Consider the following 18,483-nt stretch of genomic DNA (forward strand, 5'->3'; position numbering starts at 1 on the left):
GATACATGCATGATATGTGACAATTATCACGGTATATACAGTAGGTTTGGTGGCCAGTGACCAGAAAATTAATCGCTTTAAACTGAAAAATGAGACTTTGTAATATTCTGATTCTAAAAAATTAAAAATTCTAATCATTTTAATCGTAATAATAAACATTTTTTTTTTAATTACAATTTTACAGTTCAGTGGAAAATCTTAACAGCTGACAGTTTTGTTTAGAGGTTTGTCATTGCTTATTTAAAAAAAGTTTCAGTTTTGGCCAGGCTCCCATCCAAACTGATAATCACATCATCAGTTTTTCTTTGGCTCTTCAGACACAAGGAACTCCACCATTCTTGCCGGAGCAGTTGGGGGTTAGGTGCCTAGCTCAAGGGCACTTCAGCCAGTCCTGCTGGTCCAGGGAATCAAACCAGCAACTTTTTGGTCCCAAATCTGCTTCTCGAACCATTAAGCTCAGAAATAAAAAACATCAAAAATATCAAAAAAATTGATATTATTTGAGATGAAACTACATAGTCTAGGCAAATGAACCTGAACAGGCTCACTGTTGAGTAATATAAGATTTCCATCCATTATCTGGAGCCGCTTATCCTGTGCAGGGTCGCGGGAAAGCTGGAGCCTATCCCAGCTGACTATGGGCGAGAGGCGGGGTACACCCTGGACAAGTCGCCAGGTCATCACAGGGCTGACACAGAGACACAGACAACCATTCACACTCACATTCACACTCACGGTCAATTTAAAGCCACCAATTAGGCTAACCTGCATGTCTTTGGGGGAAACCGGAGCATCCGGAGGAAACCCATGCAGGTACGGGGAGAACATGCAAACTCCACTTAGAAAGGCCCTCGTCAGCCGCTGGGCTCGAACCCAGGACCTTCTTACTGTGAGGCGACAGTGCTGACCACTGCACCACCGTGCCGCCGCATTGTAAGATTTATTCCTCAAAATTTGAACAAGAAATTCAAAGATATGTGGATTCCATGAACGATTTCACATATTTTCAATATTCGCGAACCCGCTCGCTCGACCATCTCTTCCGATGCTGGTGGTCGTCCAGATCCTTTTGCCCTGCACAGACAGCCTTCCTCTTTGAACTTTTTGTACCATGTCCAAATGTGCATTGCAGTTGGTGTAATTTTAGAAAATTCTCTCCTAAATGCACGCTGCACAGTCTTGTTCGACCGTGTTCGAGCGTACTCTAACACACAAAACGCCTTTTCTTCTCCACTGAATGGCATTTCTATACCTAAAAAGATAAAAACACAAAAAATTAAGCATAAAATTTTGACCTGTTTCCACACATGCTGTTAAAAATTGAGGTCAATTGAATGAGAATTGGTAAAGTTATTAGATTGTGAAATGATATCAGATTTTTTTGAAACACCCTGTACATCAATGCCAGGATTCGAAACAAAATCTGTTCTCTTTCTGGACAGCACTCTACTGCCACAGAGGATCACATCACAAACTGAGGTTATGTAACATGGCACTTACATAGTCAGTACGCAGTGGCGCCACACCGTGACTGTGGAATCGCTACCTGAGGCTGGCTCGCCAATTCCATTCTTAAACATGCTCGAACTCGGTTAAACACACACATACAGACAGGTGCCGCTATAGGCTTCAGCCAAAGGCTGAGCCAAAAACCCAGTGATATTTCAGAAAAGGGTATCTTGACAATTTATAACAATATGGATCTCATCTCATCTCATTATCTCTAGCCGCTTTATCCTTCTGCAGGGTCACAGGCAAGCTGGAGCCTATCCCAGCTGACTACGGGCGAAAGGCGGGGTACACCCTGGACAAGTCGCCAGGTCATCACAGGGCTGACACATAGACACAGACAACCATTCACACTCACATTCACACCTACGGTCAATTTAGAGTCACCAGTTAACCTAACCTGCACGTCTTTGGACTGTGGGGGAAACCGGAGCACCCGGAGGAAACCCACGCGGACACGGGGAGAACATGCAAACTCCACACAGAAAGGCCCTCGCCGGCCCCGGGGCTCGAACCCGGACCTTCTTGCTGTGAGGCGACAGCGCTAACCACTACACCACCATGCCGCCCAACAATATGGATATTATATAAATTATTATCATGAAAATGTTCTGAAACTTACTGGACTTATTTCATGATTAATGGTGAAAGTATCAAGGGCAGGAACTACAAACGACAGCATCTTCTTACAAAAAAAAGTGACCTGATAAAACATCTTAAACATAAAACTCAGCAAGAGGAGTTTGTTAGGAACAGCACACAGCAGCAACCAACGCTGTAGCCAACTCTGGCTAGGGGAAAATGTCTATCGACAAAGCTACGTGAGAGAAAATAACAGGTCTTACCCTCTTACCCAGCATGGAGCTCTTAGCAATGATGACAGTACAGTCTTTCTCGATTGCTAAGAGACACTTGATGAAACTGGGATCCACTGCAGAATTCTTTTTTTATTTCTTTTTTGCAAATGTGTTAACACTTTTTCATTGGTTTCAAGCACTCTTTAGTAACAGATAATGCACATCTCATCTTAAGACCAAAAACTCTATTGAATTAATTGTGTCAAGGCCTTTATTACTTATATAATTATGATTCTCCAATGAACCTGCACAATTATTCAATTAGTTCTCCATCTATAAAAGATGCCACCTTTGAACTGTGATTTGCAAGCATGGATCAAAGAGGCCAAAGGGACATATTTGTAAAGAGAGGCCATGGTACAGGGGCGCCAATATCACCATGTGTGCTACCATCTCCAATAATGGTGTTCTTTGATATATATATATATATATATATATATATATAGTGGTGCTTGAAAGTTTGTGAACCCTTTAGAATTTTCTATATTTCTGCATAAATATGACCTAAAACATCATCAGATTTTCACACAAGTCCTAAAAGTAGATCAAGAGAACCCAGTTAAACAAATGAGACAAAAATATTATACTTGGTCATTTATTTCTTGAGGAAAATGATCCAATATTACATATCTGTGAGTGGCAAAACTATGTGAACCTCTAGGATTAGCAGTTAATTTGAAGGTGAAATTAGAGTCCGGTGTTTTCAATCAATGGGACGACAGTCAGGTGTGAGTGGGCACCCTGTTTTATTTAAAGAACAGGGATCTATCAAAGTCTGATCTTCACAACACATGTTTGTGGAAGTGTCTCATGGCACGAACAAAGGAGATTTCTGAGGACCTCAGAAAAAGCATTGTTGATATTCATCAGGCTGGAGAAGGTTACAAAACCATCTCTAAAGAGTTTGGACTCCACCAATCCACAGTCAGACAGATTGTGTACAAATGGTGGAAATTCAAGACCATTGTTACCCTCCCCAGGAGTGGTGGACCAACAGTGATCACTCCAAGAGCAAGGTGTGTAATAGTCGGCGAGGTCACGAAGGACCCCAGGGTAACTTCTAAGCAACTGAAGGCCTCTCTCACATTGGCTAATGTTAATGTTCATGAGTCCACCATCAGGAGAACACTGAACAACAATGGTGTGCATGGCAGGGTTGCAAGGAGAAAGCCACTGCTCTCCAAAAAGAACATTGCTGCTCGCCTGCAGTTTGCTAAAGATCACATGGACAAGCCAGAAGGCTATTGGAAGAATGTTTTGTGGACGGATGAGACCAAAATTTTTTGGTTTAAACGAGAAGAGTTATGTTTGGAGAAAGAAAAACACTGCATTCCAGCATAAGAACCTTATCCCATCTGTGAAACATGGTGGTGGTAGTATCATGGTTTGTGCCTGTTTTGCTGCATCTGGGCCAGGACGGCTTGCCATCACTGATGGAACAATGAATACTGAATTATACCAGCGAATTCTAAAGGAAAATGTCAGGACATCTGTCCATGAACTGAATCTCAAGAGAAGGTGGGTCATGCAGCAAGACAATGACCCTAAACACACAAGTCGTTCTACCAAAGAATGGTTAAAGAAGAATAAAGTTATTGTTTTGGAATGGCCAAGTCAAAGTCCTGACCTCAATCCAATCGAAATGTTGTGGAAGGACCTGAAGCGAGCAGTTCATGTGAGGAAACCCACCAACATCCCAGAGTTGAAGCTGTTCTGTACGGAGGAATGGGCTAAAATTCCTCCAAGCCGGTGTGCAGGACTGATCAACAGTTACCGAAAACATTTAGCTGCAGTTATTGCTGCACAAGGGGGTCACACCAGATACTGGAAGCAAAGGTTCACATACTTTTGCCACTCACGGATATGTAATATTGGATCATTTTCCTCAATAAATAAATGAACAAGTATGATATTTTTGTCTCATTTGTTTAACTGAGTTCTCTTCATCTACTTTTAGGACTTGTGTGAAAATCTGATGATGTTTTAGGTCATATTTATGCAGAAATATAGAAAATTCTAAAGGGTTCACAAACTTTCAAGCACCACTGTACCAACTGTCAGTCCAAATAATATAGAGTGCCTTATAATATTTCTGAATGAAAGACTGGTTCCACCTGAAGAAAGAGGGCTGTTGAGGCCTGACGTGACTCCGTATGCCATGATTTGAGACAGTCTTTTGGAGTTCTCCTCTGCCTGGCCATGGAAGGTGTATGTTAACCAACCATATGATCAGATGTCCCTCCTAGAGACAGTGAATGCTGGTTGCTTGGCAGTTGGTGCAGAGGACTGCCAGGGATGGATATGCCATTCAAGAAGGTTTTTTCCCTTGGTGTATTGCAAATGCGATGTCGATGACAACCTGTGGACTAATCATCAGGAACGAATGGACTAAATGTGATTATTTCTGATTTAGGTCAAATTCTTTCTTAGTTCTTTGGCTACATAATACCAGAGATGTCCACAAGCACCGGCGACTGGCGGTTTTCTCCACCTACACAGACGGTCTGTGCCGGCTACTCAATCCCAGTAAAAAATAAAAAGCCGCTTTTCAATGTTCAAGCAATTTATATTGTCTCCGCTGCTCATAATTTGCTGCAAATCCAATTATTCCCCCACGAAATTGTCTTTGACTCGGGTCTAACATGACCAGAAGCGACGCCATAGTTGTTGATCGATTCTTGCGTTCTGATTGGCTGAGCTGGACCACGTGACCACGCTGTTTTCACTAATCATCATTGATGGGATACTTAAACAAAGTTGTCATGAATATTGTGTGCTCAGATCCAAAGATTATAAAGTATTATCGGTATATTTTATTGCACAACAAGCAAAATTTAAAATAAATAAAGTTGTGTGAATTCAGTTTTATTTTCCTCAACTGATTAGACTAGAAGGTTTGAATGATAAGTAAACTTAAAGAAAATAATTAGAAGATTCATCATTCTCTAGGGTGGTATGGTGGTGTAGTGGTTAGCACCATCACCTAACAGCAAGAAGGTTCTGGGTTTGAGCCCAGTAGCTGATGGGGGCCTTTCTGTGTGGAGTTTGCATGCTCTCCCCGTGTCTGCGTGGGTTTCCCCCAGAGTCCAAAGACATGCAGGTTAGGTTAATTGGTGGCTCTGAATTGACTGTAGGTGTGAGTGTGAATGGTTGCTTGTCTCTACGTGTTAGCCCTGCGATGATCTGGCGACTTGTCCAGGGTGTACCCTGCCTCTTGCCCATAGTCAGCTGGGATAGGCTCCAGCTTGCCCACGACCCTGCACAGGATAAGTGGTTATGAATAGATTGTTCTCTACCTAAGAATTGTTGTTTTTATATCCAGAAGCTACCCGGAGTGCCTGAGTTCACATAGAGATGTCTGGTCCCTTAGCTAAAGCTTCATACTTATAAAGTGCAAGCGTAAATAACTAATTGCAGGGCTGCCAACTTTTCGAAATTCCTTGGAGTGATTTTTTTTTGTGGGGGGGGGGCAAAATTTTTCCGCACACCATGCAGTAAGTGGGAATTTAGCATTCAGTTTGATATTCACTTGTCCCCCTGCATTCTGGTGTTTTGTTTGTGGGTCGTCCAGCTGGAGATAGACAATGGGGGGGGGGGGGGGGGGGGGGGGGGGTGTGTGTGTTAGATTTTGGATTTAGTAGATGTTCCTGCATTCTGGTGGATTTTTGGAGTGGCCTGCTGTGCCATACCTACATTATTACACACCCTGACTTGCCAGGCCTTCAGCTTGTGGCCAACAAAAGCACCAAGTTTTGGCTTAAAAGCCCCCACACAAGAAAACTACAGATGACTGCCAATGTTCCTGTAGCCCTATAGACCTGTGTTTCAGATTTAAAGGCAAGTTCATGTTTGAAAATATTTCATCAGCTAAGCCTAAACACCTTCTGAATTGAAACTAAATGTTAAGTTTTTAATAATTGTTGCAAAAAATAAGATTGTCCCTCACTGACTATTCATTATGCATTTAAGGGCTTTCCCCACCACTGGGTTCAGCAGAAGATTGGCATGGGGAAAAATATCAACAGCAAAAGAACAAATAAAATGCTTAAACAGTAAGCAAAATGTGCATGTGCTACAAGAAACATTAAAATGATTAAGTTTGAACAGTATTGAAACACAAAAAGCTGAACCTTGGCCATAGGTGGAAATGTGCACACAAAGTTGGGCTTAAAAATTTTGGTCATACTTAAATAAGCTATATTAATATATTTCTTATTAATTTATTTTTTATCTATGTTTCTTATTAGTAATAGAGCATTCATCAGGGCCTGTTATCTGACAAATATTCTCTACCTGCCTTGCCCTCTTTGAAACCCTGTCTCCTCAGTATATTGTTCTCTGTCTTTTTTTTTTAATTATTCACAAGTTCAAGTTCTTTGATATTACAGGTGACCATGCTTTATTTACTTTAACTGAGCAATTACATACATCATAAATAATTAAAAATAAATACCCTGTAAATAAACAATAGGTATGGTGGCTAATGGCTCTTCTTGCATTTGTAATATTATCTCTTACTTGCTTTATTTTACAACATTTCCAGTATGGCTTCAAATAAAGTCATAAAGTATGATAACATACAGTAAACAAACTAAAAATGCGCCTTAATAACCATGTGCTAAGGAGGTGCTCTCCCGTGCTGCTTGTTGGGGAAGATAGAGGCTGTGGCATGGCAGTAGGCCTATAATGATTTAGCATGCCTAGTACACAGCTCTCGACATGGCATTAAATATTCTCACAACACTTATAGGCTAAAACGATTAAGAAACTTTATATAAGTTCATAATTACGCCAGTAACGCCACACATTGGCGTGTATATGTACAAACCTGTCTGAGACACCCGTCTTCAACTTGGACACCTTCTTCTCCCTCCTCTTCCTCTAAATTGACGTTAGGCAATTATCCAACTTCCGGCGAGTGCAGCATCATTAGATGCGCCACCTACCATAGGGGAGTGTGTACAGAAGGGAACACCTCTCTGCCTGTTTAGCCATGCGTAAGGCGTAATTGATCGATCGCAAGTGGTTGGCGCGATGCCAACCACTAGATCAGATAGATAAACTAGATTTTTTTCTAGCGTGAGAAATCGGAGGTATGGCGTGTGAGCGTGTGAAGACAATCAAATGCGTGTGTCTCACGCTCATTGCGTGAGAGTTGGCAGCCCAGACTAATTGTGTGCAAATATTATGCTGAAATTGAAACTATACAATATGCAATACCACACCAGAAGCACATCCAAGTATATTACACCAAATAAGCTCACCATGTAGTTATGTTACAGAACCAGGCAGCGTACTACAGAGGGGAACTGAGAAAGCCAAGCACACACACATCTGGAGGGAAATTTCATACATATTTTGCAAGTATTTTACAGGGAAATGGTTAGTAATTTATGAGCTAAGAATGCTTCAGAAACCACCAGAAGGCATGTACATTTCAAAATTTTCTGTGGGAGCATGCCCCCAGACCCCCCTAGCATTAGCTTTGCCGCTGCAAATTCCAGAGCTGCCTACTACTTTTTTTAGCCAGCTACTTCAGATTTTCTGAAGAAACCTGGTAATACCGTAAACAATGCAATACAAGAACTGTACCATAATGAATGTCTGAATTTGTCTTTGGTCTGGCTGTAAACAATAGTTCATGGGCATGGAAAGACCTGCACACAAGAATAAGATGAACAGAAAAAAAACAAAATGTTCTTGGAAAATGTCTCTCTTTTTTTTCCTTTTTTTTTAACAGTATTTCAACAAGGTATTTAAAAATACATATAAAAAGTGCAGAGTGCATTATGGCTTGTTATCCTTGGTAAAATCACCTTTTGAGAAAAGAAAACTGTTCCTGCTGTGATATGCTTGCTTATTTTCCTTTTTTTGGCACACACTTAGGTCAGGTAAAATTCAACAGATGGCACCACAAATGAAGTTTGAACAGGTTCATATTAATAGCTGCATTTTGTTGTAATAATTGGTTGAAGGAATATATTAATTTCAGCAAACTTTGTGGGGTTTGATGGAAATATTTGCTTTTATTTCATGGTTTTAAAGCCGTACTGCCTTTCAGATTTTTCAAGTGTAAGTCATAGAAAGAATTTTCCCCGACACCCAATTATTTTTGTTGAGTGGACCGAAAGCTACTGAATTCAAGTCACAGACATCCAAATTTATTAGTTTTTTTTAAATAGAACAATTAATGAATTTAGAGCCACATGGCCCTAAATTCTCCGCTATTTTTTCCTGCTTCACCATGACCCAATTCAAGATACTACATCATGCATGACGTGGTGGGCTTTCCCCGTTCGCGCAAGGCATTGTGGGATACAAATTTGAAGCAGGAGAGAAAAATGGAGGGCGTGAGCGTGCAAATGAAACTTGAAAGACCGACTACAGTAACGGAAAGTGAGAAGAAAAGACGTTATGTTGCGAAGGAAAAGAAACGCAGGACCAAACTAATAAATATCAGCGGTCAGCGAGCACCTTGGTGTGATCAGCTGTTCGTTTAGCGACAGAATGATGGAACTCTCAGTACAAGGTCAAAGGTAAACCTGTGCATGCGCACACAGACTTCCTCTGTCTGCTTGACTGCGTGAAGCGAGCGATTTCATGCACATTATTTGCTCGGGAATCCCCTCACATTAAATAACTTCCCAGCCACAGAGTGGCTTGATATTTTGTGAGATATTACAGAAATAAACATATATCACAATGACCAAATTTCACAGGGAACTAAATTTCACTGCTTTTATGAAATTGAAAGGCCGTCTAGCTTTAATGCTTTCTGAGTGTTAGAGCATTTCGCAAACAAAATGTGTCAATTTGGCTCAGCTTTCAGTTTATGTGCACTGTTTTGAAAAAGGAACATCTCAATCGACGGATGAACTCATCTCATCTCATTATCTCTAGCCGCTTTATCCTTCTACAGGGTCGCAGGCAAGCTGGAGCCTATCCCAGCTGACTATGGGCGAAAGGCGGGGTACACCCTGGACAAGTCGCCAGGTCATCACAGGGCTGACACATAGACACAGACAACCATTCACACTCACACCTACGGTCAATTTAGAGTCACCATTTAACCTAACCTGCATGTCTTTGGACTGTGGGGGAAACCGGAGCACCCGGAGGAAACCCACGCGGACACGGGGAGAACATGCAAACTCCGCACAGAAAGGCCCTCGCCGGCCCCGGGGCTCGAACCCAGGACCTTCTTGCTGTGAGGCGACAGCGCTAACCACTACACCACCGTGCCGCCCACGGATGAACTGTAAAATGAAAAACTGTACAGAAGCACTTTTCCCATTTTCACTTGCAACCGTACTAAACTATTAAATCAGCTATTATAGCTAACTAACACACTTCATTAAAATCAACAAGCTAACATGATGAAGAATGAGCCTAGTAGCCTAAGTACACGAACATACACATGTTCACTTTTTATGGCCATTGTAAAGCCAGGGAAACATCTGTAAATGGAGATAAATAAAATATTTTATGTCACCCGTCACTGATTAATACTGGGTAGGTTAGTACGGTATGTCCGGATCAGTATCAGTATTATTATTGGTAATGACGAGTACCAAAAAAGCGTGCTTATATTTGGACTCCGAAATAAATACGTAGTGTTGATGCATCACTAATTATAATTATTCTTAATATGTCCTACTTAAGATGAATGTACAGTGGAGTATAAGGGTGCTGTTTTTATTATTTCAGCCCGTCGTTTAAAAGAGCTCCCCTCTCCTCAGAAAACATCTCTGTACATCTCATAATATAATATGAGCCATTATGATCCAGCTATATAATGTAAGTGTTTAAATCAGAGCCATTGGTTGTCATGACTGCTTTACAGTGGCTTCTTTCTCAATAATACGGTGGCATGGCCTCGTTCCTCATCTCTTCAACTCGCCTGAAATGAATTGAAATGAAGGAGTGAATGCAGTTACCTTCAGTGAATAAAGGATTTCTCAGCTCCTGGATGAGCTCCAGTGCAGAATGAAGGCAAAAGCTGATTGTCATCACCATTGACATGAACTGTGTCTGTGTGTGTATATATATATATATATATATATATATATATATATATATATATATATATATAGTTAAGCATCATTTAATTTCCATATTAATATGTCACGTTTGGGCCTCAGGGACTGCAGCGTTCCTGTCATGGCTTTCCGATAACAGCAGTTTCTGATAAAAGTTATCCTTCTGATAAGTTTAATTGAATCGCCTGTGTACACAGACACGGAAAATGAGAATTAGAATGAGCCCTGCAGGCAAACCCCAGGTACCATCCACCTTCGGTTAAACACTGACATGCCCAGAAGCTCTTGAGCACAAAGCTGTTTGCTGACATGCCAGATTGTGGTGACCTTTAACACAGGAACTTTGCTTCAGTCCCAGTGGATTAGATGACTAATTCATTTGATTTTTCTGCCTCACTCATCTTTTCTTTTCTTTTTTTTTTTTCTAATGGATAGATCTACTTTAAAACAGTCTTTAAGTTGTGAAGGTCAGTGCAGTCTAATAACCATGCAGTGTGGTTGTGGGCAGAGTGAGCTGGATGGATGGATGGATGGATGGATACAGAGCAGCAGAAAAGAGAGATTGGTGTGACCAGAGTGGGGGGATGAAAATCAGACCAGGGAGTCAGGTTGGCTGGGCAAAATAAGACCAGGAGGATGGGAGTCACATCAACCTGGGACATTATACCTCCCCATCAATAGATTCTTCTCCCAAAGTTCTGATTAGACACCTCCTGATTACTTACTATTCCCTAGCATATATATAAGACCTACACATGTATCATGTTGCGAAGCCTTGCCATACTTATATATATATATATATATATATATATATATATAGTACCTGAGTACAGTCTGAACCGTGCACTTTTACTGATTTCATGTTTCGTGTTTTAATGTCATCTTGCTTCTTGACTACTCTTTAGATTCTACTCTGTTTTTGAATATTGTGCCTATTTTGTTTTGGGTTGCACTGTGGTGTCGTGGTTAGCACTGTCGCCTCACAGCAAGAAGGTTCTGGGTTTGAGCCCAGTGGCTGACAGGGGCCTTTCTGTCTGGAGTTTGCATGTTCTCCCCGTGTCTGCGTGGGTTTCCTCTGGGTGCTCCGGTTTTCCCCCCACAGTCCAAAGGCATGCAGGTTAGACTACAACCCCGATTCCAAAAAAGTTGGGACAAAGTACAAATTGTAAATAAAAACGGAATGCAATGATGTGGAAGTTTCAAAATTCCATATTTTATTCAGAATAGAACATAGATGACATATCAAATGTTTAAACTGAGAAAATGTATCATTTAAAGAGAAAAATTAGGTGATTTTAAATTTCATGACAACAACACATCTCAAAAAAGTTGGGACAAGGCCATGTTTACCACTGTGAGACATCCCCTTTTCTCTTTACAACAGTCTGTAAACGTCTGGGGACTGAGGAGACAAGTTGCTCAAGTTTAGGGATAGGAATGTTAACCCATTCTTGTCTAATGTAGGATTCTAGTTGCTCAACTGTCTTAGGTCTTTTTTGTCGTATCTTCCATTTTATGATGCGCCAAATGTTTTCTATGGGTGAAAGATCTGGACTGCAGGCTGGCCAGTTCAGTACCCGGACCCTTCTTCTACGCAGCCATGATGCTGTAATTGATGCAGTATGTGGTTTGGCATTGTCATGTTGGAAAATGCAAGGTCTTCCCTGAAAGAGACGTCGTCTGGATGGGAGCATATGTTGCTCTAGAACCTGGATGTACCTTTCAGCATTGATGGTGTCTTTCCAGATGTGTAAGCTGTCCATGCCACACGCACTAATGCAACCCCACACCATCAGAGATGCAGGCTTCTGAACTGAGCGCTGATAACAACTTGGGTCGTCCTTCTCCTCTTTAGTCCGAATGACACGGCGTCCCTGATTTCCATAAAGAACTTCACATTTTGATTCGTCTGACCACAGAACAGTTTTCCACTTTGCCACAGTCCATTTTAAATGAGCCTTGGCCCAGAGAAGACGTCTGCGCTTCTGGATCATGTTTAGATCCGGCTTCTTCTTTGAACTCTAGAGATTTAGCTGGCAACGGCGGATGGCACGGTGAATTGTGTTCACAGATAATGTTCTCTGGAAATATTCCTGAGCCCATTTTGTGATTTCCAATACAGAAGCATGCCTGTATGTGATGCAGTGCCGTCTAAGGGCCCGAAGATCACGGGCACCCAGTATGGTTTTCCGGCCTTGACCCTTACGCACAGAGATTCTTCCAGATTCTCTGAATCTTTTGATGATATTATGCACTGTAGATGATGATATGTTCAAACTCTTTGCAATTTTACACTGTCGAACTCCTTTCTGATATTGCTCCACTATTTGTCGGCGCAGAATTAGGGGGATTGGTGATCCTCTTCCCATCTTTACTTCTGAGAACCGCTGCCACTCCAAGATGCTCTTTTTATACCCAGTCATGTTAATGACCTATTGCCAATTGACCTAATGAGTTGCAATTTGGTCCTCCAGCTGTTCCTTTTTTGTACCTTTAACTTTTCCAGCCTCTTATTGCCCCTGTCCCAACTTTTTTGAGATGTGTTGCTGTCATGAAATTTCAAATGAGCCAATATTTGGCATGAAATTTCAAAATGTCTCACTTTCGACATTTGATATGTTGTCTATGTTCTATTGTGAATACAATATCAGTTTTTGAGATTTGTAAATTATTGCATTCCGTTTTTATTTACAATTTGTACTTTGTCCCAACTTTTTTGGAATCGGGGTTGTAATTGGTGGCTCTAAATTGACCGTAGGTGTGAATGTGAGTGTGAATGGTTGTTTGTCTCTATGTGTCAGCCCTGTGATGACCTGGCGACTTGTCCAGGGTGTACCCTGCCTCTCACCCATAGTCAGCTGGGATAGGGTCCAGCTTGTCTCACTTTCTTACACATGGGTCCTCAACAATTGTCCAAGTCCTGTATGATACAACATGATGGAAAGGATAAGAAGAGAGAAAGGGGAGGTTGAGGTTGGATAAAATTTTGGTTGAGGGCTGTAGTCAAGTTCTTGCTAGTGGGTTGGGTAGAGATGTCGCTTGTGAATTGGATGGAAATCTTGTTAGTGGGAAGTCATACTAGATGGTGAGATGGCGATCGTGCTAGTGGGTTGGATGGAGTTCTTTCAAGTGGTTTGCAGAGGCGGTCTTGCTAGAGGGTTACAAGGAGATCTTGCTAGTGAGTTGGATGAAGATCTTGCTCGTGCATTGGATGGAGGTCTTGCTAGTGTGTCAAAGTGGAGTTCTTTTCTCGTGGTTTACAGTGGATATTTTGCTAGTGGGCCACAGTAGAGATCTTCTTCTTGTGAAATCTTGCTAGAGACGGACTGTTCTAGTGGGTTGTAGTTGAAATCTTGCTGCATTGGTAAGAGATCTTGCTAGTGTAAAGTTTTTGCTTGTGGTTTACAATGGATATTTTGCAAAAGGATCACAGTGGAGATCTTTCTAGTGGGAGATATTGCTCGTGGGTTGCAGTGGACATTTTTTTTTTTAGTGGGGCACAGTGGAGTTCTTCCGAACGGGAGATCTTGCTAGTGGCTCCCACTGGAGAGCTTCCTAGTGGGCCTCAAAGAAGGAACAACAGAAGAAAGCTAGTGGTACACAGGAGCTGATGCCTGGCACAGAGGCATAGTGAAAAAGAGAGAAAGAATAGAGGATGGCAGAGTTTGAGTGGCATCTCTAATTAAAAGGCACTACAGAGTTGGGCTGGTGGGAGTCCTTCTTCCATTCTATATCGGCCCCAGACACTCGTCCCCAGAAATGATTGATGAGCAATCACAAAAATAAACCAGCGACTGGCCCCCTTGAGCTGCACTAGAAATTGATGCATACAGTGTAATGGATAATACTGAGTGAGGAAAATGAGAAGATAAACACGAAGACAGTGCCAGCCACACAATGTTTAGGCATGGTTTGATTGCTGCCAGTGTACCTTGAGGCCATGCTGGGCCTGGCTAACAGGCAGCTCACAGCAGCTGGCCGGCTCCAGGACTGGGCCAACAGCGCTTCCACTTCCTACAGGAGCCAATGACTGTATAACCATGCCATCTCCTCTTGGGACTGCTCCATATCCTGTCAGTTATAGCAGTATTGTGTGTGTGTATGTGTGTGTGTGTGAATAGATAGATAGATGCTTTATTGATCCCACAAGGGAAATTGTGTTGTTGTTGTAGCACCCAGGCAGAGTACAGAATATAGAGAATATCTGTGCACATGCATTTCTCAGTTTGCCTTTTTTCCCCCCCTTTGCTTTCTGCATAACTGCTGTATAAATGTATGTACTTCGTCAGACATATGGCATAAGTGCCTCATGCTGTCTTTGTTTTATGTAATTATTAGCTAGTGCTTAAACCGAGAGCCTCCTAATGTGAAGCTAGACAGGCTTCAGCATTACTATCACCCACCGGGCAATGGCCAGTACAGTTCTAATGAATTATGAATGAAATGTTGAGGGATATCTCTTTTTTTTTTTTTTTTTTTTACCCTCAGGGGACATTCTCCACCACTCATCTAGGAGTGTGAAGTAACACAGAGGTGGCAGCCTCTCCGCTTGCATACTCCAGTCTATATGTGATTTACACCAAACAGAAATACCACTTTCAGTGCTTTTCTCTTCCCCGAGTGTTGCAAATTTATGCTGAAGGTTGCTTTGTTCACTGTCAAACTGTGCATACCAATGCAAAAATGCCATAAAGGGGCTGTGTCATCTTAGTCACTGATGCATTACTGACTCTATTAGCCCCTGTGTACTGCTCTGAAATGAGGACCGCAGCATTGGCTTTGACTAAAAAAAAAAACCCTCTGTTCTTCTTCCTCTTCTTCTTCTCCTTCCCATCCTCCCCCTCTGCTCTTCTCTCATCCCTGTCTCACTGGGATCTAGGCCACAGAATGGGTCGATGATACTGTACAACCGTAAAAAGGTGAAGTACAGGAAGGACGGCTATTGCTGGAAGAAGAGGAAAGATGGCAAGACCACGCGAGAGGATCACATGAAGCTGAAAGTGCAGGGTGTTGAGGTAAGGCTTCTGGAGCACGTTCAAAGCGAGGACTGGGTGTTACTGGGTGCTGACTGTTCTCAGTCCTTTCTTTTACCCCAAGCACCCCCTGCAACCAATGGATACACGAATGCCCTGGTTTTATGAGACCATTTCACGTGACATGCATACACACACACACACAGCCCCAAATCCCAACCCTGCCAAAGCATACTGAAAGTAAAAAATACACCTCAGTAGCACAATTTTAGTTTTCCCTTGGTAGCAAACAAAATGGAAGCAATTGTTTGTACCTTATTAAGCTCTGGATGTTACCTTTGCTCCAGAGAGGCAGCATTAATCTTCCCCCATGCTGAGAGCCACTGCCACCACAGGTAGACTGCAGGCCCTGCTACTGCTCCAGCGTGCCCCAGCACAGCCCCGCTGTGTGTGTGTGCCACTTGTGATTTATCTCTGCACCTTTGCTCACCCTCTCTTACAAACACACACATATACACACCCACAAATTACACTTTACAGACCTGCACCAATAATAGGCTGGCTTTCAGAGCCGGTACTGAACTTGTTTCTTCAGAAGACTGTTGATTGTTGTTGTGTTGTTTATGAAGAGTGTAGGCAGATGGCAGCAGGGCAGTGTTTCTTTAGGGAGCAGAACGTCTTGATGTAATCACACTGTGTGATGTGGCAGAGACAGAAGGAGACACAACACATACACACACAAGCGTACACTGGGCCACTCTGCCACTCAGAGGGTCTGTGTAAATCTTTTGATACGGTTTGATGAAACTACAAAAACATTTACTTTTGTTTTACGCTGGCATCTTTTTAATGTTGACTCGTGCAAGACAGTTGAGCATGTATTGTGGAAAAAAAATGCATTATTCTATCCACCTTCACTGGATATGAGCAATCGAGTGCTCTGATTGGCTACTCTCCTACTAAGGTGGGGTTTACATTAGACGGTATCAGCGGATCATCAGATTAACGTCTTTAAAACGATTAGTGTGCACACAGCAACGCCAATACACGATTCGCGTGCACACAGCAACGCCAATACACGGATACGCTCGGCTCCGCAGGCATCCTGCGCTCCAAATCACTCCGCCCTGAACAGCGAGTGCCCTCTGGAGGGTGCGCACTCCGGCCCTGCGCAGCTCACAGAGCGCGCGAGTGGAGCGCACGAGCTGTGATTCGGGACTGAGCCGCTGTGTGTGTGATCTCAGTGCGTGTCGGGCATGCGCGTCACTTACCACTTGCAAGTGGAAGGATGGCAAGCCTAAAGACAATCATAACTACACAATGGGCAGGATTTGCATCAGTATTTGCAGTATTTTCATACTTTTATACTCTTTAATGAAAGGTGATACAAGGCGGAAGTCCGCGCCGTTTTTCAGCAGTCGCGTCACATGACCAACGCCAGCGAATCAGGAAGGTGGATGTCACAGTGACGTTGTCCAATGACGACGCCAGCTAGAGCTCAGCACAGTGTATCCGCGTATCCGCGTATTCTCAATGTTTACACAGCACCGGACCAGACACGATCTGGATTGAATACGTGGACGCTGGCGGATTCCCGTTTCCTGGAGTTTCCAGGCGTTTTAATGTAAACGGACAGTGCATCTGCGAAGAAAACGAGACAGATACGGTCTAATGTAAACTTGGCCTAGGATATCAGCTCAGCTCATACTGTATACCGTGAGTAGAGAAAAACAAAAGGGTGGAGAATGTCGCTGAATCAACCGAGGATGGAATAAAAACTCTACCCGAGAACAAAACCCCAGAAATTATCAAGTGTTTAAAAGAAACAGAAATAGCTAAAATAATAGACCCCTTCGCATGTTTGTAAACAAACCGACCGTTGCCAGGATGCGCGCGCAGCGTGGACTCAGAAACAATGGCGCTGCCCATAGACCGGCATTATGAGCTGTCAGATTATGCCAAACAATTGTCGTTACAAGATCGAGAATGCTACATAAATAAGTTAACTCTAACAAGTGGACATCGTCTACCGGATCCGTATTTAATTAAAGAGTGGACGGACGATGTTAGTAAGTTCCCTGGTATACAATGGCCAGATATATACTCGTACCTTATTGACAAGACTTCAGTGTACACCCACGAAAAACTTCGTGCCTACAAGTCTTTAGATGCATATGATTATGTTATGTGCGGGCATGTACAACTTGATTAACAATGGGACATTCATATTCATTTTGTTTTAATCAAATTATGCCAGTGATGTGATGGCAATGTGGCTTTAGCTACAACAGCAAATCCCAACACTAAACAGCAATTTGCAGGAGGTAATGGCATGAAAGGAATGATAGTGTAAAGAGTGCAGCTAAGAGAAATCAGAGCTGCGTAAAAAGCGAGAGGCAGAGAGCAGAAATGAAACCGAACGGGGCGGGAGCTAGGTTAGAGCAGTCAACGTAAGTTGGCATTTAGAGTGAGGGCACACAATTTTACCTTTCCATCCTTGCTTTAAAATTGTGATTTTCGGCATACACAAATAATGATGGCACAAAATCTGGACTGCTTGAGTCAAGCAAGACCTCTCCTACAAACACAATTGCATGCAAAGCTAAGTTAACATGCTAACAATATTCATTACATTGTGTAACTATGACCCAGCTAATCAGACAAACGTTACCAAAGTATTTTGCTACATCAATAAACGAAGACTAGAAAGAATAAAAAAAGAAAGATTTAATAAATAGCCTGATCTTACCTGTGATGAAGTGGGCGCTGCAAACCCGCGCATTTTTGATGGTGCTTTCATCCCAGTCTACACGTTTGATGGCTTGTAGCCATAGACGTCGGCGATTTTTTTTTGGAATGGGTGAGATCCTGCTGGAATACTGTACATTTTAACCCCATCACTGCTACGATTCTGACACCCGACAACACAACAACTAGGCATCGCTGAGTCTTTTTTGAGTCCAGGCTGCGGGCGCAATTTCCTCTTACGTATGAATGACGTTTACTGTGAAGGGGTCTATACATTCCCCCCAGTAGCTCCTGTTCCACATTCCAGCCCAGTCAGTGGCAGTAATGCACCTTTAAGTTGGTTTGCCAACCGCCAAA

The 18,483-nt window shown here is 42.5% G+C and overlaps 1 protein-coding gene across 3 annotated transcripts in view; it reads left to right on the top strand.

Annotated features, from left to right (window-relative positions):
- The window catches only part of camta1a (calmodulin binding transcription activator 1a), a 1,048,086-nt gene that overhangs the window by 535,733 nt on the left and 493,870 nt on the right, over window positions 1-18,483 (top strand). For all 3 annotated transcript variants that reach the window (XM_060938363.1, XM_060938365.1, XM_060938364.1), the window contains exon 5: window positions 15,285-15,420. In XM_060938363.1, the coding sequence (XP_060794346.1) occupies window positions 15,285-15,420 (136 nt within the window). The remainder of the gene's footprint in view (window positions 1-15,284; window positions 15,421-18,483) is intronic.

Source organism: Neoarius graeffei, chromosome 13 (genome assembly GCF_027579695.1).
Source record: "Neoarius graeffei isolate fNeoGra1 chromosome 13, fNeoGra1.pri, whole genome shotgun sequence".
Taxonomy (NCBI): Eukaryota; Metazoa; Chordata; class Actinopteri; order Siluriformes; family Ariidae; genus Neoarius; species Neoarius graeffei.